The following is a 22,099-nucleotide window of genomic DNA, read 5'->3' as shown; positions in this document are numbered from 1 at the left end:
AACTGATAAAATGAGTGAAGCTATAACAAAAGTTCAAAGCCTCTGAGTTGCATAACTCTTCCCATTCTTTTCCAAATTCACTTGAACAAAGCACAACAAAAACTTCCACATCCCAAATCAATTTTAACTGAAAATTCAATACCAGATAGAGAACTGAGGGACATAGTTCAGCACCAGTCCTGGCAGGATTAAAGAATGGTTGGACTCAAAGGGTTTTTTCCCAACCAAAATGATTCTATGGTTCTATAGGTGCCAGAAAAAGAACATTTCTTAAGTTAACCCAAACTAAAGCAAATCAAAACCTACAAATGTATGAAGAAAAATAGCAGAACTACTTAAAGACAGATAGGAAGTGTATTCAGTTACCACTGCTTTAATCATGTGCCTGCACCCTCTGCTGTACCACCATGCTCTTAAGCAGTGCTAAGGAGCAATGCAGTGTTACAGAAGTGAACACAGACACAAACCAGAAGTGACTCCTCACCAAAGCCATTTACATGCCACTTGATAGGTACAACAAGAAGGAAAGGTCTTTCTGTTTCCACACTAAGCCTTGAAGTCAAACACTGAAGCCATAGTACTGAAAGTGGTTCATGTCTCTTTCAAATTAGCTGCAAATCCTCATCAGAATGTTGAAGTTCAACTGCCTTGAAGTTCTCAAGCCTGAATTATCAGGCTTTCAGAAAACTTCTTATATCTTCTGTGCCAACTGATTGGAAAACCCAATTATACCAGCACAAATTTAAAGACAGAGAGATTACTTTTTATACAATAAAGTGCAAAGAGCAATGCTGCATAAAAGCTATATTGCCATGTTTTTTCATCACTCTTGGCTTACACTACATGTGACAGTATCTGCAATACCTGTTTAAGGCTTTGCCTCTCTCTTCCAAGAGAGAATCTTTATGCATTACCTGACACAAGCAAGTTTCCTAGACTCTTCCAACCAGCACTTCAGCACACCTACATGGGTGAACACAAGCTCAGCACCTTGTAACAACTTGCTGAGAGAGGAGATGCTGGAAGATTTTAATAGCTCTCTGATGCAAAACAGGATTTCAAGAGAAATCCACCAGGAGTATTCCATTCCAGCTGGAAAAGCATAAACACAACTCACAAGTACTAGCCTGAGACTGACAAAGAGAAAAAACTTCCAGTGAGACCTGCAGCATAGTGCCCAAGACTATCACACAAAAGGAAAAAATCAGTTTTGTGTTCTTTTGGTGTGCTGTGGACTCAAAATTGACCCCATCAATAAAATCACCTTAAATATCTGCTCTGTCAATAGCAATCCAACCTCAACTCAGGGGTAGCCATAATTACAAAGACAGTTCTTCAGAAAACAGAACGTTCCTGTTTCTCTGCCAGCAAAATTAAGCAGAAAAAGCTACTCTTCAAAAATAAAGATACATTCTTAAAAGCCACCTAGCCAAAAAAAAATGGTGAAGCAGTTCTGAGTTTAATAAAAAGTAAAAAGCTATCTCTAAGCTACCAACAGCAAAAGTACTAACTGGCTTAGGCATGAGGATACGTGTAGAGTTCCATGTATCTGGATTTTGCCATGCTTTGTCTGGTGTAAACCTGCTGAATTCCAGCTCTTAGGTCATCCCATATCTGGTCGAGACCAATCTGTTTAAGTCCATGTGGGTTCTGACTTCTATTTGATGACATTTTGTCCTTCCTGTAAAGTCTCCCAGCGCAGCAGTCCCAGGTCTGGTTATTCCTCCATCAGAATCACCAGGAACATTCTAAACTCGGTTGCGGCAACGCAGCAAGATATTCTCTACATAGGAAGAGTGATGCTTCCTAGGGAGGTAATCTGCAAAAAGGAAAAGAAAACATATCAGAGAGCAGTGCAAACTCATTCCCATCAGAGAAAATAAGGAGAAAATGAATGACCTCACTGGAATATTTTCATTTACACATTTATTAAGCAGTCTTTCCTTACCATACAAGAGTGAAACTCCAGTATTTCCAACCAGATCAGGGTTCTGTGCTAACTCATTGCTCCTCAAGCATCCTCTTGGATATTCAAAATTAACCAGAAGATACTAAAAATAACTACTGTTCTTTGGTTACCAACAATTCTTCCAGACCTGAGATTCTATTCCAGGTAACCTGAAAGCTCAAAGGACTTTGGAGCAGAGAATTTTTATCTCTGAAAACACATGCTGACAGTTCATAGAATCAGCCAGGTTGGAAGAGACATCCAGGATCATCCAGGCCAACCTAGCACCCAGTACTATCTAGTCAACTAGACCATGGCACTAAGTGCCTCAGCCAGGCTTTGCTTCAACACCTCCAACGACAGTGACTCCACCACCTCCCTGGGCAGCCCATTCCAATGCCAATCACTCTCTCTGGGAAGAACTTCCTCCTAACATCCAGCCTAGACCTCCCCTGCCACAACTTGAGACTGTGTCCCCTTGTTCTGTTGCTGGTTGCCTGGCAGAAGAGACCAACCCCACCTGGCTACAATCTCCTTTCAGGTAGTTGTAGACAGCAACGAGGTCACCTCTCAGCCTCCTCTTCTCTAGGCTAAACAACCCCAGCTCCCTCAGCCTCTCCTCATAAGAGTTGGGACTCTTCAGCCTGGAGAAGGCTCCAGGAATGTCTTACAGTGATCTTTCAGTACCTGAAAGGCACAGGAGAGCTGGAGAGGGACTTTTCACAAGGACTTACAGTGACAGGACCAGAGGCAATGGCTTTGAGTTGGAAGAACAGAGATTCAGGCTGGATGTTAGGGAGAAGTTCTTTACAGTGAGTGGTGAGATGCCCAGGGAAGCTGTGGATGCCTCCTCCCTGGAAAGTGTTCAAGGCCAGGTTGAATGAGGCCTTGAGTAACCTGTTCTAGTGGAATGTATTCCTGCCCATGGTAGAGGAGCTGAAATTTGACAACCTTTAAGATCCCTTCCAACCCAAACCATTCCATGGTTCTATGCATTTCTTTATTAAATAGGTGGACACCATTTTCTTCAACATCATCTTACCAGCAAGAGCTCATGCAGCCAGTGATGGCAGGGAGAAAGAACCACTAATGGAGCACAGAAAAGAAATTGTGTGTGAATTGTGAATGAAAGAATAAAAAAAAAACCTAACAACATTTCCTTCCTCCTCTCTCACACAATGTTTGGCAGTGAAAAGATGGGTTTTAACTCATCAGTCCTGTGAAATGGCAGAAAAGAGCCACCTGCAAAGGAACATGGAGAACAGCAAGCTGAGGAGACCAGTTTGTACATAAGCTCTTAAAAAACACTTGGCAACTTTGAAATGGATCATCCACTGTAGCAACAATATCAAGATAACCCAAAATGATAAAGGAGGTAAGAGAATTTTGACAATCACCAAATTGTTGTAGTAAGTCAAACTAAACTTAATCTTACTACAGTCTTCTAATATATAATGGGAGCTTCTATGAAATACAGAGACATTTTAACCAGGAGCAAAGAGGGGTCCATGGTTTTAAACTGGAAGAGAGGAGATTTAGACTGGTTGTAAGAAGTTCTTTACTGGAAGAGGCTGCCCAGAGAAGTTGTGGATGACCACACTCCTTCTCCCCAAAAGTACTGATGCTCAGACTGGATGGGTCTTTGAGCAACTTGGCCTAGCACAAAATATGCCTACCTAAGGCAAGAAGGTTGGACTGGCTGATCTCTAAAAGGTGCCTTCTGTCCCAAACCATCCTGTGGTTCTGAATCCTAGAGGCAAGTCACTGAAATATTCATAACACAGTGAGACATGATGACTTCTTCTCATGCTTCTATAGAAAAGAACACATCTTAATGATAAACCTGCTCTCCACTGGAGCCTGCCAACCAAAGCTCTTATGAACCTTTCCATAACTTCAACAACAGTACAGGCAGAGACCTGATAAATCCTACTATTTGGTTTTGACCTTTGAGCAGTGGAAAATAAAGGTAGTCCTTTAGGATTTAAAGGATGTTAGAGACTTTATCACAACTACTTCTAGCCTACTGCAAGCTCCATTCCAGGTTTCACCCAGTTTTAAAGATGAAGTCTTGTGTTACATCCTGCTCAGTTATTTGCAGAACTTCTCTTCTGCCTTTTATCCTTGACTGTAAGAAGGCCAGCAGAGATATAGATATTATCTTAAGTTCTTGTAGTCAATCATTTAGTCTCACTGCAGTAACTTAGAGGTTACCACTGCTCATGGCCTATCCCCTATTCATCCATACATAATCCATCTACTATTCCTCACTCATAAGCATTTCAATCTAGAATCTCTTAAGTACTTTGATTATGTCAGCCTGAGCAGCAAGGACAGCCACATTTCATTCAAGCAAACTGCTTCTGTAGTTGATTTTTCTTTTCTCATGAGCAACAACTTGCACGACCAGGTGGAAAAACAAGAATTCAAAACATACCTTACAAAAGGCACTTAAAATTCAACCTTTCCATTCTATTCCTATAATTACAGCAAGCTGGTGACTAAAGATACACAGGAGTGAGGCATCACGGTGCTGAAGTGCAATACAGATCATACTTTGGTTGTAATTAAACTTCTGTCATTCCTGGAAACCAAACCTGCTGCAGCACTGATGGTGACAGACTTTCATGACTGAGCAACAAAATGCAGAAGGAACAAAGATTCACCAGCAGCCTTCACTCTGGGCAACACTTCGTGCAGGTTACACACCCACGATCTTGGACTATGATCTTAAGTTAGCACTGCAGTACAAAGCAAGAAAATCCATTCCATGTCAACAATCCAGAAGGGAAAGAATCTTCTAGTTCCTTAAATCAGCTGCTATTAGAATGTTCCACAGAAGCAAAAGACTACACTGGAATCTACGATTCCACTACACCTGAAATAGATGTTAGAAGTGAAATGTTACTATCTTATTAAGCTGCAAAAAGCAAGGAGCCTAGAATTAGCACACCCCTTAGTGCTTGGTGTAACTACAACAAACTTCTTCACAGCTCTGCAGAAGGTCCTAACAAAAGACTAAGCCTGTGCTAGCTGGCAGAAAGCACAGACATGACAATAGCTCACAACTGGGCCAAGGTCTCTTCCCTGGCACCCCACAGAGAGGAGAAAGAGCATGGGCTTTTACTCAGTCAGCCCTCCGTGTGCCACAGTAAGAGGCATGAACCCTTCCAGAGTAGTATAATTTTCATTGGAAAAGACTTTTAAGATGATCAAGTCCAACCATTCCCTAAGTTTACCATGGCTGGTGCTAAACTATGTCCCTTAGCACATCTCTGCCTCTTAAGATGATCAAGTCCAACCATTCCCTAACTTTACCAAGGCTGGTGCTAAACCATGTCCCTTAGCACATCTCTGCCTCTTAAGATGATCAAGTCCAACCATTCCCTAACTTTACCATGGCTGGTGCTAAACCATGTCCCTTAGCACATCTCTGCCTCTTAAGATGATCAAGTCCAACCATTCCCTAACTTTACCATGGCTGGTGCTAAACCATGTCCCTCAGCACATCTCTGTCTCTTGGAAATACCTCCAGGGATGGAGATTCAACACCTCTCTGGGCAGCTTGTTCCGAGTCTTTAAGAACCCTTTCAGTCACAAAGGTTCTTCCCATGTCCAATCTAAATCTCTCCTGGTGCAACCTGGGGCCATTTCATCTCATCCTATCCCTTGTTACTAGGGAGAAGAAACCAACACCCACCTCAGTCCAACCTCCGAACAAGGAGTTGTAAAGAATGAGGTCTTCCCCTTCAGCCTCCTCTCTTCTCCAGACTAAACCACCCCAGGTTCCCCGGCTGCTCCTCACCAGACCTGTTGTCTAGACCCTTTGCCAGCTTCACTGCCATTCTCTGGACACACTCCAGTCCCTCAATGTCTTTCTTGTAGTGAAGGACCCCAAAACTGACCCCAGTACTCAATGTGTGACCTCACCAGTGCTGAGCCCAGGGGGACAATCTTGAACTGTCACTCAGCTTTCTCACCTAACCAGATGAAACCTGCTGGTGACCTGCTTCACAGTCAGGACTACCTGTCTGAATTGCAACATCCACTCTAGCTCTGGACCAAAGAACGCAGACTTCATTTTATCTTCAGAGCCAGTTATATTTTCATGAAGTAAGCTGGAAACTGCAGGTCTAACTGATAGGCAATTTGATGCAGTGTGCAATACTACCCTCTTGTAACCCTGCAATTAAAACTGTCAAGCAAAACAGTAATTTCAGCCCACATCAATTGTTAATGGGAGGTAATAAACCTTAAAACAGCCTTAAATGACAGTGGGAAGTACTGTAGTGAGGAGGACATGCCATGACACACCTCATATGCAAAGAAACACATCACATTGGAAAGCAGTGGCTTTGGGTTTACTGACTGTCTAATAAAAAAAAATGGGGTTTGCTTTTGGTATCCACTTCAAGGACAATTATGTGTATCACAGAATGGTCTGGGAGGGAAGTGACCTTAAATTTCATCTAGTTCCCATAAGGAGGGACACATTCCACTAGACCAGACTGCTCAAGGCCCCATCCAACCTGCCTTTAAACACTTCCAGGCTTGGAGCCTCCACTTCTCCTGGCAGCTCATCCCAGTGCCTCCAGTGCATGTCAAATCAGGCCTATAAGAAAATCTGAAAGTTTACTCTAATGAAAGTTAACTAAACCCACTGGATTTACAACATCTCTGCTGAAGCCCCCATCAGATCATTTCATGCTCTAACACAACATCACTGTCAGCTTCAGAGCTCCCAGGCATCATCTGTTGCTTGCTCTTCAACAACCACTACTGTTTGTAACTAGATTTCAGGACAGCTGACTTCAAATTCCCTCCGTTATTAAATTTGTCAGCTTCTTGGCCCAGTAAGAACTTACAGGTTCAGATCAAGGCTCTCCAGATGACCCAAAAGCCATTTTTCATACACCTACTTTTTTATATTCAAGATATCATTTTTTAAAAGCCATAATAGAGAGGCACAAGACCTCACCACAGAAATTTCCATGTATTTTATGCCTTGTCTAACTTCAAACACTAGGAAAACATTCTTGTCACTCCCACAAGCATGAGCTAAAGTGACCATATTTAATCATACTGAAAGCAAACATGTTAGGAAAGAGAAGGAAGTTTCATTAACAAGCTATGGTGAAGTGAATGCCATTTAAAATAAGCTTGAAGACCTTTAGTGATTTGCCACTGGAATGGGCTGTCCAGGGAGGTGGTGGAGTTGCCATCCCTGGAGGTGTTCAAGAATAAAATGGATGAGGCACTTAGTGCCATGGTCAAGTTGATTGGCTAGGGCTAGGTTGGACTGGATGAGCTTGGAGGTCACTTCCAACCTGGCTGTTTCTAAGGTTTCCAAAGTTTATAAGTGAGTATTTAAAGTCAGAATTTCACCTCTGTATTCTGCCTCAAATCCTTTTTTTTTACAACTGAATCCAGGTTTTCTACTACACAGAAGAAAAAAGCAGCACAAAAGTTCATTTGGACACTGTCTGCAGTTTGACATCTGTAAAAACTGTTGCAGGGACCACGTTCATTTAGATGGGCACTACAAGCAAAGTATCAGCCCCTCTGTGCTGAAAGGATAAAGCAGAAAAAGATCAAGGTTTAGAGATCAGGTCTTATGAGGAGTGGCTTGAGGGAACTGGGATTGTTCCCAGCCTGGTGAATAGTAGGCTGAGGTGAGACCTCACTGCTCTCTACAACTCCCTGAAAGAAGGGTGGTGTGAGGAGGGGTTGGTCTCTTCTACCTAGTGTCATAGAATCATAGAATCAACCAGGTTGGAAGAGACCTCCAAGGTCATCCAGGCCAACCTATACCCCAGCACTAGATAGTCAACCAGACCATGGCACTAAGTGCCTCATCCAGGCTTTTCTTGAACACCTCCAGGGACAGTGACTCCACCACCTCCCTGGGCAGCCCATTCCAATGCCAATCACTCTCTCTGTGAAGAACTTCTCCTAACATCCAGCCTATACTTTCCCCAGCACAGCTTGAGACTGTGTCCCCTTGTTCTGTAGCTGGTTGCCTGGGAGAAGAGACCAACCCCACGTGTCTGTCACCTGTCAGATACAAACTAATCTCAAATTAAGTCATGGGAGGTTTAGGTTGGATATTAGGAAAATTTTCTTTCCTACAAGAGTGATCAGGCACTGCAACAGGCTGCCCAGGGAGGTGGTGGAGTCGCCACTCCTGGAGGTGTTGAAGAAAAGTGTGGACATAGTCTAATGGCTATGGGGGTGTTAAGTTGACAGTTGAGCTTGATAATCTTAGAGGTATTTTCCAACCCAAACATATTTATGATTCTACAGCAAACATTTAATCTTTGAAAGGCAAGAACAAGGAATAAGTTTCATATAGCCACAGGTTTTAAAATGAGAGATGAAATTCCCTCTTGCCAAACTCTTCCCTCTCCATCTTTTCAGCTTGGCTCTTCTAATTTACTTCCTCCTCTTGCCGTATTTCAGGAAGCTCAATCCAGGAAATGAACAGATGCTCTTTCATTCAGCAAACAGCAACACTCAGTAAGGTTCTCACCCAATTTTACTCCCTCAAAGTCACTGCTACCTCCACACTGAGCCAAGGCAACTATGAAGGTTGTTCACTCAAGATACGCCACGGTGAATGAACCGACACCACGCAACACAAGCACACAACAAGTGTTTCCAGAGAACTAAAACCAGAAGCAGATAAAATGCTACCTTCCTCTCACACAATCTGCTTGCTTGCTTTTATACTATTTTTAAAACCAATTAAGATAGTGGATGCTGGTTTATATTCTAGCTCACTGACACTTCCAAATCGGTGTAGCTGAAGCCACCCTCAAGTCCTGTCAGATCAAAACCTGTGACAAACTTTGGTCCCACAATATGCATCCTAAGGCTCATCCATCATATTGATAGGCTTACTACAAAACACATAAAAAAATACATAGCCCAAACCTCTCTCCTAACCAAATATTCAATTTATTATTCATATATTATCTTTCACCAAGCATGGATAGTTTCACAGATGATGCATCCTACAAGCCAAGCTTCAGACCACTCTTGAAGTCATGTGTTCAAACAGCTCTTGAGCAGATGTGAGGACATAGCTGCCTCCACTGCTGCTTAATCTGGACAAAAGCACTGGGGCAGTTAAAAACTCTCTTTGCTTCCACTTGACAATTTATATGCTGTTTCTTGGAAATGTTTATTGCAGGTCAAAAACCACCTCTTGAATTCTGAAGGACACAACCTCCATTGCAATACACACTTATGTTCGATGGAGTGGAAAGAGACCAGAGAAACAGTTCTACTTTGTCCCTATTATCACTTGCACTCACAATTTATGATTTCAAAGGGACTTTATAGCCATGCTTCCACAAATAATCTGTGCTTACTTGACTTTGGTTGAGGTTACCACTGTGAGCTCAAAAACACAACATAGCTGAGCCACTGTCCTGCACCCAACATTTTATACTGACATTTCTGTCCAGAAGTATTTTAGGTCACTAAATCCACAGACTATAAACTAGGCAGACAATTCATGGATGTAAACTCATCCAATCCTTAGAGCAAGCATGAGGTAGCATTCTTCACATTCCAAATGTGTAATTGATCATCACCTGGAGAATCTCTCCACAGTAGGTATTTCTACTGTGGCCCAGAAAATGAAATGGTCAGGTTGTCACAGAGGTGTCGGGTAGAAGGTTGTACTTGATGATTTCAGAGGTCTTCCCCAACCTCAGTGATCTTATGATTCTGTTGTAAGACAGTTATTCCAAAAAGCTTATCAGAACCTGGAGAGAAATATTTCAATATTGCCTCCTCTTTTTTAAAGAGGCAAATTATGCAAATTACAATGTTCACTACTTCTGTATTCCTACAATGTACTGACTTCCATGAAGCACAAAAAGCTTTATTTCCCAGAGTTAAATTCAGCTCATTTCATGATTAAAAGGCAGATGTACACATGCATACACTCCTCCCTTCCAAGTTGTCTCCTTGTAGCACCTACCTTCCCTCCCAGACAATGCCTTCATTGAGAGCTTTAGTGCTCTTCCCACACTTCATCTTTAGTGTACTACAGCTCTGATCAATACCCACAGCACTGCAAGGAGCACATCCCTAAATTACCTCATGTGCCAATGACACAGTTGCCAGCTACAAAAAAAAGGAAGCCTGGATGGAGAGTTGCATGAAGTTCAGCAAGGGCAAGTGTAAGGTCCTGCATCTGGGGAGGAGCAACCCCCAACACCAGGACAGGAAAGGGATGGACCTGCTGGGTAGCAGCTCCACAGAGGACCTTGAAGTGTTGGTGAAGAACAAGTTCACCATGAGCTAGCAGTGGGCTCTCATGGACAAGAAAGCAAATGATATCCTGGGGTGCACAAAGAAGAGTGTGACCAGCAGGTCGAAAGGGGTCTCTTCCCTCTCTACTCTGCTCAAGTGAGGCTGTATTTGGAGCACTTTGTCCAGTTCTGGACTGCCCAGGTGAAGAGGGAAAGGGAACTACTGGAGAGAGTCCAATGGAAACTACAAAGATGCTGAGGGGTCCAGAGCATCTCTGCAAGGAGCAAGAGTCAAGAGGCCTGGGGCTGTTCAGCCTGGAAAAGAGCAGCCTTAGAGGGAATCCTCTCAATGCTAAGCAAGAGATAAAGGGAGAGGGGTGGAAGAGGACAGAGCTGGGCTCTTTTCAGTGGTACTCAGAAAGGACACGTGGCAATGGGCACAAACTGGAACTCATGAGGTTCCACCTAAACATAAACTTTGCTGTGAGGGTGCTGGAGCCCTGGAGCAGGACACCCAGAGAGGTGAGATTCTGTGGTGTGCTCTTCACAGCTAGAACAACACTTTAAACTCAGCCTCATTTTGCAATTTAGATAGAAGTAGCCTGGAACTGCAGTTTCTGTACCTTCACCTAAATGATGCACGTCCATGTTCACTAAAAGCCTTTTTAACTGACATAGGTTTAATTTGGATGCCCAATCACAAAACATGAATGACTTCCTGAGAAAAGCACTAAGCAAGTCTGACTGTGCCACTTCTGTGCTTCCCTTCACCCATTAACATTCTCCCTTCACTTCTTGATTCCAGCTTTATCCTCACCTTCCTCCAGCAAACAGTTCCTGCCACTTCTGACAGAGATCTCACTACACTAACACCAACAGTTAATACATAAACAACTAAAATAATCATATCCCCAAGGCTAGGTTTGAACTAGACAAGGTTTGCTGATATGGCTGTACAACAACCTCTCCTTTCTGCACTGACACCAACACTGAGAGTGATGCCAACAAGAAAAGTTTCAATGTTCTCACTGCATCAACATCAGCCTCACAAATAATCACAGAATTCTTCTGGTTGGAAAAGACCCCTAAGATTGAGACACTCCATCACCCTAAGAGCACTGTAGCCATTAAACCACATCCCCACCATAGCCATTAAACCACATCCCAAAGTGCACATCCCAGATGTTTCTTGAATGCCTCCAGGGATGGTGACTCCACACACTAAGTTGGAGATGACACTGAAATGGGTGGAAGCATCAATCTCCTTGAGGATAGGAAGGCTCTGCAAGGGGATTTGGACAGGCTGGATCAATGGCCTGAGGTCAGCTGTATGAGGTTTAACAAGGTCACCTGCTGGGTCCTGAACCTGAGTCACAACAATCCCATGAACACCTCAGGCGTGGGGCAGTGGCTGGAAAGCTGCTCAGCAGAAAAACACCTGGAAGTGCTGGTTGACAGCCACCTGAACATGAGCCAGTGTGTGCCAGGTGGTCAAGAGTATCCTGGCCTGGATCAGGAATAGTGTGGTCAGCAGGACCAGGGCAATTATTGTTCCCCCAGACTTGGTACTGGTGAAGCTGCACATTGAATACTAGGTTCAATTTTGGACCCCTCACTCCAAGAAAGGCACTGAGGTGCTGGAGTAGGTCCAAAGAAGGGCAACAAAGCTGGTGAACAGGTCTGATGAGAAGCAGATGAGGGAGCTGGGTTTTTTTTTCTTTTGGAGAAGAGCAGGCTGAGGGAAGACTTCAGCGCTCTCTACAACTCCCTGAAAGGAGGTTGGAGTGAGGTGGGAGTTAGTCTCTTACTAGTATCAGATGATAGAACGAGAAGAAATGGCCTGAAATTGCACCAGGGGAGGTTTAGGTTCAGTATTAGGAGAATACCTTTCCTGCAAAAAGTGCTCAGGCATTGGCATAAGCTGCCCAGGGAGGTGGTGGAGTCATGTCCCTGGAGGTGTGTAAAGGAATCACATCCTTAAGTCTACTGTACAGGTAAAACTTTGCAGGTTTTGTTGAGTTGTCTTTAAGGGAGTTCACTTTTCTTGATGTTCTGGTAATCCTTATATAAAAAGCTTGTAGACTACTCCTGAACTGAAGTGTCCTGATCTGAGCTCTCCAGTTTTCCTGTAGTGGATGCAGATCCCAGCGTGTATTTTAGCTAAGTCTGAAGTAATAAGCTTCCCATTTTCTTAGAACACTGATTATACTCAACTCTTACACCTGGGAAGAGGAAGGGGCAAAGTAGGAAATGAGCAACACTGTTGGCAGAAAGAAGCAAGTCTAGGTAGGAGTGCACTGAAGAGGAGGAAGAAAGGTTTACAGAAGACAAAGGACCTTGAGTGTTCTCCCTCTGGCTTACAACATACAGAGCTAGAACCTGCACTCAAAGCCTCAAAACAACAATAAAAACCAAATACACATATGAAGATGCATTTCTTGAATCAGGCAACAAAATGAAAGTGAGAGAGGACAAACCATGAAATCACAATGCCAGGCACCCAACATGCCAAGTAGAATACAGACCAACACAACTATTTGGTAGTGGCAGGGGGGAGTCAAACCAAATACAATTCAGCAAGAACAAACACAGAAGGCTCAAAACCACCTTGGGCCAGCATAGAGACCTTGATGATCTTAGAAGGACAAGTCTTAAAGGTAATTGCTTTCTAAAAAGCTCTTAACCACCATCAAAACTGTAAGTAAATCCAACTTAGCAAGCTGAACTGCTGTGATCCTACTGATTTCCAACAAGAAAATCCTGGTATGGTCTTCACAGCCTGTGTCAGACACAGCGTGATCTTCACCAGAACCCACATGGCAAGCCTCTCAGGTTTGACACAGATTCTCTGAGGAGAAGGTGCTGCACAATGAGATGTTCAAGATGAGCCAACAATGTATGCTTGCAGCCCAGAAAGCCAACTATATGCTGGGCTGCATCAAAAGCAGCACAGGAAGCAGGTCAAGAGAGGGGATTCTGCCCCTCTGCTCTCCTGAGACCCCACCTGGAGTACTATGTCTAGCCCTGGAGCCCCCATCTACCCCCAGCTATGTCCAGCCCATGTCCCCAACTAAGGGCATGGAATGGCTAAAGCAGGACCACAGGAGGGCCACAAAGATGATCAGAAGGCTGGAGCACCTCTCCCCTAAAGGTCTCCCCTAAAGAATGGCTGTTGAGCATGGAGAAGACTCCAGGGAGACCTCAGAGCAGCCTTCCAGCATTTGAAAGGGGCTGCAGGACATTTTACAAAAGCAGGCAGTCACAGGACAAGGGGTAATGGCTTCAAACCAGAAGAAGATGGATTTAGATGAGTTATTAGGAGGAAATTCTTCCCATGAGGGTGGTGAGGCACTGAAACAGGTGGCCCAGAGAAATTGTTGAGGCTCTGAGCCTGGAAATGGTCAAAGCCAGATTGCATGAGGCCTTGAGCAACCTGGCCTAGTGAAAGGTATCCCTGCCCATGGCAGGGAGGTTTAGAATTAGATGATCTTTAGAGTCCTTTTCAACCCAAACCATTTCATGTTTTTGTAAAAGATGAAGTTGATGCACATCCCTAAGAGCCACACTTAAATCCTGCTTCTTGCTTGATTTGGCTTGCACCATTCAGCTTTAAAGCTAAGCTTCCACCAAAATCTCATAAATTTCATTCCTTAAGCATATACATTTGATATTGTTAGTGGTGGCACCCTTGCAAAGGCACACTTTCAGAGAGAATGCAGCTTTTCCAAAGGTATCTTTGAAAGAAACACACTGAGGGAACAGTTTGTTTTCTTCAGCACATAGGGACATTCTCAAAAAGCACTTTTAATTTTACAGTGAAAACCTTTTCCTTTGGCTACCCAGAAGCAAACAGAACATTTGACCAAGACATTATTAGAAGATGGAAAGAAAAACAGCTAACAAAACAAGAACTACTTCCTATAACCCCCTTTTTTCCCCTCAAAAATTTTTCAGTCCTCCAAACTTAAGTTAAGACTTGCAGAAGACAAGTCTCCACTCCAGCCAGCCTAGAGGACCTTGCAAATCTACATATAAAATTAAGTTTAAATTACAGAGCTGAACAGGGTGAACTAAGGTCACAGCAGCAGCCTTGCTTCTGAACTCTTAATCCACATTAAGATATTGTCCCAATTTAAACAGAGAGTAAGGAAAAGCCAGGTTACATCAGATGCAAACTGAAAATACAAAGACATTTCCAAGTGCAACTATGGCTGAAATTGCATTTCCAGTAACCCAGATTCTTGTGGCTCCATGCTTTAACTCAAAAAATTAACTTGGGTTTACTTAGTAATACATCTGGGTCCCACCAGCACCTCCATGAAAATGGGAGAAGTGTATACATGTCTTCAAAAGAGCTGTAAGTAGCCAGATCAGAGCAAGGAGCTCCTTACACTGCAAAATCAGCCAACAGTATTGAACCCATATTTAACTCTAGTGCAGAATGACAAAGACCTCAGATCATCCTTTATTTACAGCACTGATGTCCTACCTGCTAGGTCAGGATACAGCAGGGAACCTTTTGACTCCAAAACCAGAACAGTCAAAAGATAGATAAAGAAGAAGCTAACTCATCCAACTACCCAACTTCTCCAGCTATCAGGATAGTCAGAGATTTTTTCACAAAGACATGGAGCTATTGAATGAGGAGCAATGACTTCAGACTGGAAGAAGCTGTATTGAGATGAGACATCATGAAAAAATTCTCTGTGAGACTGGTGAGACACTGGAACAGGTTGACCAGAAGTGCTGTGCAGATTCCAAGCCTGAATCTGTTCAAAGGTGCCCTGAGCAATCCGATCTAGTAGGAGGTATCCCTTCCTATGGCAGAGGAGTTGAAACTAGGTACCCTCCAACCCAAACCATTCCATGATTCTATGAACATTATTTTTTCCTAAGTTTCTGGAAGAACATCACAACAAAGTTATACTGTTTACTCAAGAAGCACAGAATAGTTTGGGCTGGAAGTGACCTTTAAAGATCACCCAGTTCCAATCCATCTGCCAAGAGCAGATGCACCTTGCAGTAAATTAGGCTGCTCAAAGCCCCATCCAATCTGACCTTGAGCACTTCCCAGGGATCAGCTATCCAGAATTTCTCTGGGCAACCTCCACAAGCATCTCAGTGCCTTCATAATAAAAAACACTGTCCTTATATCCTACCTAAATCTACCCTCTTTCAGTTTCCCCTTGTCCTGCTACCACATACCCTAGAAAAAAAGTCTCTCAGCATCATTCTCATAAATCCACCTTTGAGCACTGAAAACCCCCAGTATGGTCTCCCTGAAGCCTTCTCTTTGACAGGCTGAACAATCTCAATTCCCCCAGCCTGTGCCAATGAAGGAGGTGCTCCAACCCTCTGATCATTTTTGCAGACTCTTCTGCACCCCCTTCCAAAACGACAGGTCCATGTCCTTCTTGTGCTGGGGGACTCAGAACTGAATACTAAATTCCACATGGAGTCTGAGCAGAGCAGAGGGCAAAACCCACCTCCTTATATCTGCAAGTCATGCTCATTTTTGCAAGTACAGGACACAACTGTCAAAAGTAGTGTATCCTTGAGGAGAAAGCAGAAGAGATCCCAGCTCTGGCAAGAATTTACATATGACTTTATCCCAGTGTCCTGAAGTGCAAGGTTAGCACATGAAGAAGGACTTTTAAAATGTTGCATTAAATAAAGTGGAATGCAAGAAAACACAGAATTGTTTCAATTGGACCTCCAAGAGCATCAAGTCCAAGCATCAAACTAAGACCACCGTGGCCATGAAACCATATCCCAAAGTGCCATGTCCATACATTTCTTCAACACCTCTGGGTGGTGACTCCATCACCTCCCTGGGCAGCCTGTTCCCCACACGTGGCCACTCTTGCAGAAGATAATTCTTCCTAATAATTGTAGAGAACAACAAGGTGTACCCTTAGCCTCCTCTTCAGTGTTTGGGTTAGCTTATAAAACATGTATTGGATTTTGACCTGTATCATTCATAAGAAGCAGTGAGGTAGCAACATGAAGCAGTTCACTGCTGAAGGTCAAAAGAAGACTATCAGATAAATCACCTACTGGGACACACATTGCTTAACCCAGTGGTTTTTTCCCAGCAGCTGTACAGCAACTGTTCCTTGACTTAACTCCCTCATGTTGGACAAAGCAACATGTCTTTAACTCTGACAGTGCTCCATCTCCATAGTTACATTAAAGTCTACCAGTTACAGCACTACAGGGGAGGTACACTGCAGAATCACAGAATGGTGGGGGTTGGAAGGGATTTTTGGGCATCATCTAGTCCAAGCCCACTGCTAAAGCAGGATCATCCACTGCAGGCTGCCCAGGAGGGTTTGGAATGTCTCCAGAGGAGGAGACTCCACAACCTCTCTGGGCAGCCTGCTCCACAGCTCCTACATTCTCTCAACAAAGAAGTTTCTCTAAGTTCAAGTGAAACCTCCTGTCTTCTATTTCATGCCCATTGTCCTTCATCCTACTACTGGGCACCACTGAAAAGAGCCCAGATCAATCCCCCTGCCCCTCACCCTTTAGCTGTTGACCTGCATTGAGAAGATTCTCTCTCGGGCTGCTCTTCTCCAGGCTAAACAGTCCCAGGGCTCTCAACTTCTCCTCCCAGAGATGCCTCAGGTCCAGCATTTCTGCAGCCTCTGCTGGACTCTTTGCAGTAATTCCTGTCCCTCTTGAACTGGGGAGCCCACAACTGGACCTAATACTCCAGATGTGGCCTCCCTAGGCCTGCAGAGAGTGAGAGGATAACCTCCTTAGACCTGCTGGTCACATTCTTCCTAATGCACCTGAGGAGACCATTGGCCTTCATACCAGTTCAGGACAATTTCCTTATCCAGTCATATCTACAAGAGGTGAGAACTGCAGTGTTGTAGAAACACCACTAGTCAACCTGTAGTGGTTCTTCCATTGAAAAGCAACTCTTCTAATACAATAACAAATTATTTATGTAGACAAGCTCAACAGCCCTCTGCTCCCTCCCTGGAGGTGTTCAAGGCCAAGATGGATGAGGCCTTGAGTGACCTGTTCTGGTGGGAGGTGTCCCTGCCTATGGCACAGGGTTGGAACTGGATGATCTTTGAGGGTCCTTCCAACTTAAACCATTTTATGATTCTAATTTTACAGTAATTAAATTTAAAAAAGCAATAATTGTTTGTTTGTACACTGTATAGGTGATAACTTTTACCTGGACTTATAAATGTTATTTCCAAGAAACAGTTTTTTACATGGAGACTACCTCAAAAGATGTAAGAATAGCAAAGCTTTTATTAGCTCACTTAAGAAGTGAACCCTAGCTTTTAAGTACTCCCTTTAAAGCAAGGTCATGCATTCCTAAAGCATAGGCAGGGCTTTCCAAGACCAGATTTTCCATGTTCTTCCTGCTGCATAGAGCTGGAAGAAAGAAGACTGTATCAGCCTACAGGCTGTTGGGACTGCCTGAGCATGTCCTCTTCGCATGCCCAGCCAAGTGCGCCACCTTCTCTTGTCTTCTTCTCTGCTGGACAGCCATCCCGATGTGGCCACCTTACACAATCATCTGACTGTGCCCTCAGCAAGGCAGAAAATCCTGGTTGCAAAGTGTAATACACATGACATTGGTACCCACCTGTGACAGACTGACAAGCCCCTCATTTCACAGTGATGCCACCAATTTTTCACGTGGAGAGAAATACAAGATCAAAGCTGTTTCATCCACCAGGACAAAAAAATCCCCAACATCACAAACCTCAATGTCAAGAGAGAAGACTTCAGGTATTCCCAATTCAGGCAACCTCTGACACCCAAGATGAGACTCAAGATGAAGCTGGGCTGTACTGGAAAAACTGTGACTGCACAAAACTATGCACTACTGGAGACACACATGAAAAGATCTTAACATCATTAACGCAAAGATCTTAATGTGTAAGTTGTAAGAAAATGTTTTTAAAGCTTTCTGAAAGTTACCTCAGGCTCTACTGTTTTCAAAACAAAACAGAGTGGTAGAGGCTGAAAGGGACTCCAGAGTCTATTAAGGTTAACCCTCCTGCCAAGTCAGGTTCATCTAGAGAAGGTCACCAGGAACATGTCCAGGCAGGTTTAGGATCCCTCCAGAGACAGAGGCTCAACCACCTCTCTGGGCAGTCTGCTCCAGGGTTCTGTCACTCTTAAATTAAAGTTCCTCATGTTTAGATGGAGCTTCTTATACTCAAGTTTGTGCCTCTCCCTTGTCCTGTGTCACTGGGCACCTCTGAAAACACATAAGACTGTGCATAAAAACTAAGCCTGATTCCAAAAGGGCCACACACCCCCAAAATCAATATCCAAATCAGGGGATGCATCAAGTTAAACAATGTAAAGTAAAGCAATGTGATTTTCTCATGCCAACAGCCTAAGTAAAAGGCCCAAGTTACAATGCAAGCTCAAACCAGTGCAAAAACAACTAAGACAGAGGAATCATTTAGTTAGCACAGCTATTTTGTCATCCACTCCAGCAGGGTGCATATGTCTAGTTTAGGTACACAAGCTAGGGAACTGTTCTCTATGTGATCCCTGGATAAGCTGGAAAGTTTCCTTCCAGAGCGACACTTCAGAGCAGAAGCCTAGTTCTGCTGCCCTTAGCTGTTGCTGAGTTGTTAGGATTTGTGTGCAGTCAGCTGAGAAAATAAGAAGCTGTTAACACCAGGCACAAACCTGAATTCTAAAGTCGGGCACATAAATCTCTTCCGAGATCGAACAACTCCATATTCAACTCTATATCCAACTACACCTCAAGCACCCAGCGATGGTATGACTCTGAAATGTTCTTAAGAACAAAAACAAACAAAAGCATAAAATAAGAAGTTGAGCAACAAGTACTGAGACACAAGGGAAGTGGCAAAGCAGAGGGAAAAGACTTCTTCCTAGTAAAACCACCAGCAGACAGACAGTGCCAGGGCAACACAGCCACCTAACAACATCACGGCAGCCCACTGTGAGCATCTCTGGAGTGAAAACCACACGCTGCAGTACCTATGAAGTACCTTACTACATCCCCAAACTCATCCATATCAACCAAGTACTACCTCAACATGGTTTTACAAACAATATTTGACCTAATTGAAGTGATGCAGCTGCGTGGTGTTTCTGGCCTCCACAGACCATTCCTCCTCCTCCTGCCAAAAGACTTTGAAGACAGACTTTTGTTTCCTCCCTCCCATAGCATGTACATTAAGGGGAACGTATAAGGTTATATAAACACATATGGGAGGGGAAAAGTTGTTGAGGAAGTTGATAAGAAAAGAAAGAAAGGTAAACCAAGTAGTTTTTGTCCCTTTCACACTGACTGGTCAGCATATAGGGTTAAATTCCTTTCTCCTCAAAGGCACAGCTGGAGGATTTAGAGACAAAGTAGGGGGGGACAGCATGTGAGCCTACAAAGGAAAGAAGGACGGGGAAAGAGTATTAGGTGAGCTCACGAGGTTTTAAAGGTTTTAAAGACAGGAAAAGAAGGGCAAAAAAATCATAGTTACCGCGAGGAAAACTGGAAAGAGGAAAGGTAACAGGAGGATAATGATAGTGATGGAATATAACTTGAAAAATCAAGGATGAGTAAAGGATCTCTGTAAGGACACAGCTTGCAGTAGCAAAGTTACTGGGGAACGAATGAGGCGATAATTTGCAATGACAAAGAACTGCAGGAGCAATCCTAAGGATGGGAGCGATAAAGGCACAAACAGATAAAAGGTTACAGGGGGCACCTTCTCTGGTAAGGCCACCACAGTAGGTGGTAACTGCCGTACAGTCCTTGACAGCGAGAGAAACCTGGAGAAGGTGACAAGAAGGATCTGGGGGAAACATCCCCCAGCAGTCACGGCAGCGCTGGGGACACAGGGGGATTCCTCCAAGTACAGCCAGGCAGTTCCCAGACAGCCGTGAGTGCCACTATTGCTCCGGGCTCGGCTGGAACACAGGAGGGTGAAAAGAGGCAGCAGAGAGATGGGCAAGGAGGCCATAAAGCAGGTGAATGCCCAAACCCAGTGCCAAGTGAGGCTACGCAAAAAACCTCACGGGGAGACAAGAGCGGCGGCCTAGGAGGATGAGGGTCGGCGGGGGTGGGCAGTCCCGAGGACGGGGGCGGTAAGCAGAGCGAGGGCCCGGGAGGGCGGGACGGAGGCACCCGTGCGGGAGGGGCGGGGGGAAGGCAGGAGCGGCCACCGAGACGGCCCCGGCCACGCGAGGGCCGCGGTCACGGAGGAGGGCAGCGCAGCGGAAGGGAAGGCCGGGCCGGGCCGGGCCACCCCGGGGAGGGAGTGGGCAGGCCGGTGGAGAGGCAGATCCGGCAGCGCCGGAGTAGCCGGACAGCCGGCGGGGCGTGCTCCAGCGCCCCGAAAGGGGCGATGCGCTCTGAGTGCGCACTTCAGCGGCCTCCCGACTCCGCCTCGCGTTCCTGGGGCAGGAGCTGCGAGCGGGTCCCACAGTGGCTCCCGCTGCCTCCTCTGCTCGCAGCCAGGTGCGCGCCCGGCAGAAGAAAGGCAGGCGGGCGGGCGGGCGGCAGGCCGGGGCCCGGCCTCCCCTTCCCCCGCTCCCCACGGCGTGACTCGGTTGCCGGGCCTTGCTCCGCCAGGCCCACGCAGCCTCGGCCCAGTGGGGCCCGCACCACCGCCGGCTCCCGGGCCGAGCCCAGCCCGGCCTCACTGCGACACAACGCCGCGGCCTCCCCGCACTCACCAGCATCGCGCGTCCCGCAGAGTCAGGCCGCGTCCGCCCGCCCCTTCCGCCTCCGCCAGGCCCGGATCTGCCGCCGCCGGCGCCTCCCGCCCCTCGCCCGGCGCGGCCCGAGGAGTGCGGACGCGCCGCCCCTTCGCTGCCCGCCCCGCCCTGCCTTCGGAGCGGGCGTCTGGGAGATCGCCTGCGCCTTGCTTCTGACCTGGCGGCGCGCCGGGCCTGTCCTCAGCCGCTCCGCTGACAGAACGCGTGGTCACCCGGGCCTGGCCGGCTGCGCTCTCCCCTCTGCTCCCCCTGGAGAAGAGCTGGTGCGGGTCGGGGCCTGGCCCTGCCACCACTTCTGCTTAGGCTACCGAGGGCCCTGGGCTCCGGGTCCCGCGGGTGTTAGCGGGGCTGGGGGTTCCGTGCTAAGCGGCCGCTTTTCTGCTGAGAAGCCTGCGTTCCCAGCGTGTTCTGCATGGACCGAGCTGCACCGTGCCCGGGCGAGTGGCGCAGCGCTCTGCTACACCGCCTTGTCCGCCTCCAGCAAGCGCTAAACCAAACTGGGAAGCTCCCCTTGGAAGCCTTCTCCCAACTGGATTGTTTAGATTGGATGTTTGAAGAAACTTCCTGACTGAAGAACCCACCAGGAAGGTGACTGAATCGCCATCCCCTGAGGTGTTCCCAAGATCAGAGATGTGCTGCTGACCGACATGGTTTAGCCCCAGCCTTGGTAGGCTTAGAGAAGGGTTGAGCTGGATGATCCTAAGGGCCTTTACCCGCCCAAACCGTTCTATGATTTCATGAATGATTCCCATCAAGAGGCATTATCTCAGAGTAAGCATTGCATTTAAAACCTGTGATAGCAATCAAAATGTGGCTGTTGTGAGAACCTAGGTATAAGTGTGTTTGTAATTGTGAATTTCAGGTTAATAAGGAAACAGCTTGGACAACACCACTGAAGAGAGACCCAGATAGAAATGGAATGGATTTTCATTCTTCATCTGTGAGCTGGTTAGGAGGTGTGTGAAGGTACTTGGTCTAACTGATTTGGGGATATGCAGTTACACGAAACTTTTGGCAATCTAGGAACAAATGTAAGCCAAAATACCTAGTGCAGGTAGTTCTATAATCATCAAATCAGTCAGGTTGGAAGAGACCTCCAAGATCATCCAGTCCAACCTAGCACCCAGCCCCATCCACTCAACAAATAAAATCT

The 22,099-nt window shown here is 45.6% G+C and overlaps 1 protein-coding gene across 1 annotated transcript in view; it reads right to left on the bottom strand.

Moving 5' to 3' along the window:
* Positions 1 to 21,007, bottom strand: part of CUL1 (cullin 1) — a 58,131-nt gene extending 37,124 nt beyond the window's left edge. The window contains exons 1-2 of the mRNA XM_064169681.1: positions 20,905 to 21,007; positions 1,532 to 1,819 (exon numbers count right to left, since the gene is read on the bottom strand). Of these exons, the coding sequence (XP_064025751.1) occupies positions 1,532 to 1,671 (140 nt within the window). The 5' untranslated portion in view covers positions 1,672 to 1,819; positions 20,905 to 21,007. The remainder of the gene's footprint in view (positions 1 to 1,531; positions 1,820 to 20,904) is intronic.
* Between the last annotated feature and the right edge of the window lie 1,092 nt (positions 21,008 to 22,099).

Source organism: Pogoniulus pusillus, chromosome 32 (assembly GCF_015220805.1).
Source record: "Pogoniulus pusillus isolate bPogPus1 chromosome 32, bPogPus1.pri, whole genome shotgun sequence".
Lineage (NCBI taxonomy): Eukaryota > Metazoa > Chordata > Aves > Piciformes > Lybiidae > Pogoniulus > Pogoniulus pusillus.
This window is presented reverse-complemented; position numbering and strand designations above follow the sequence as displayed.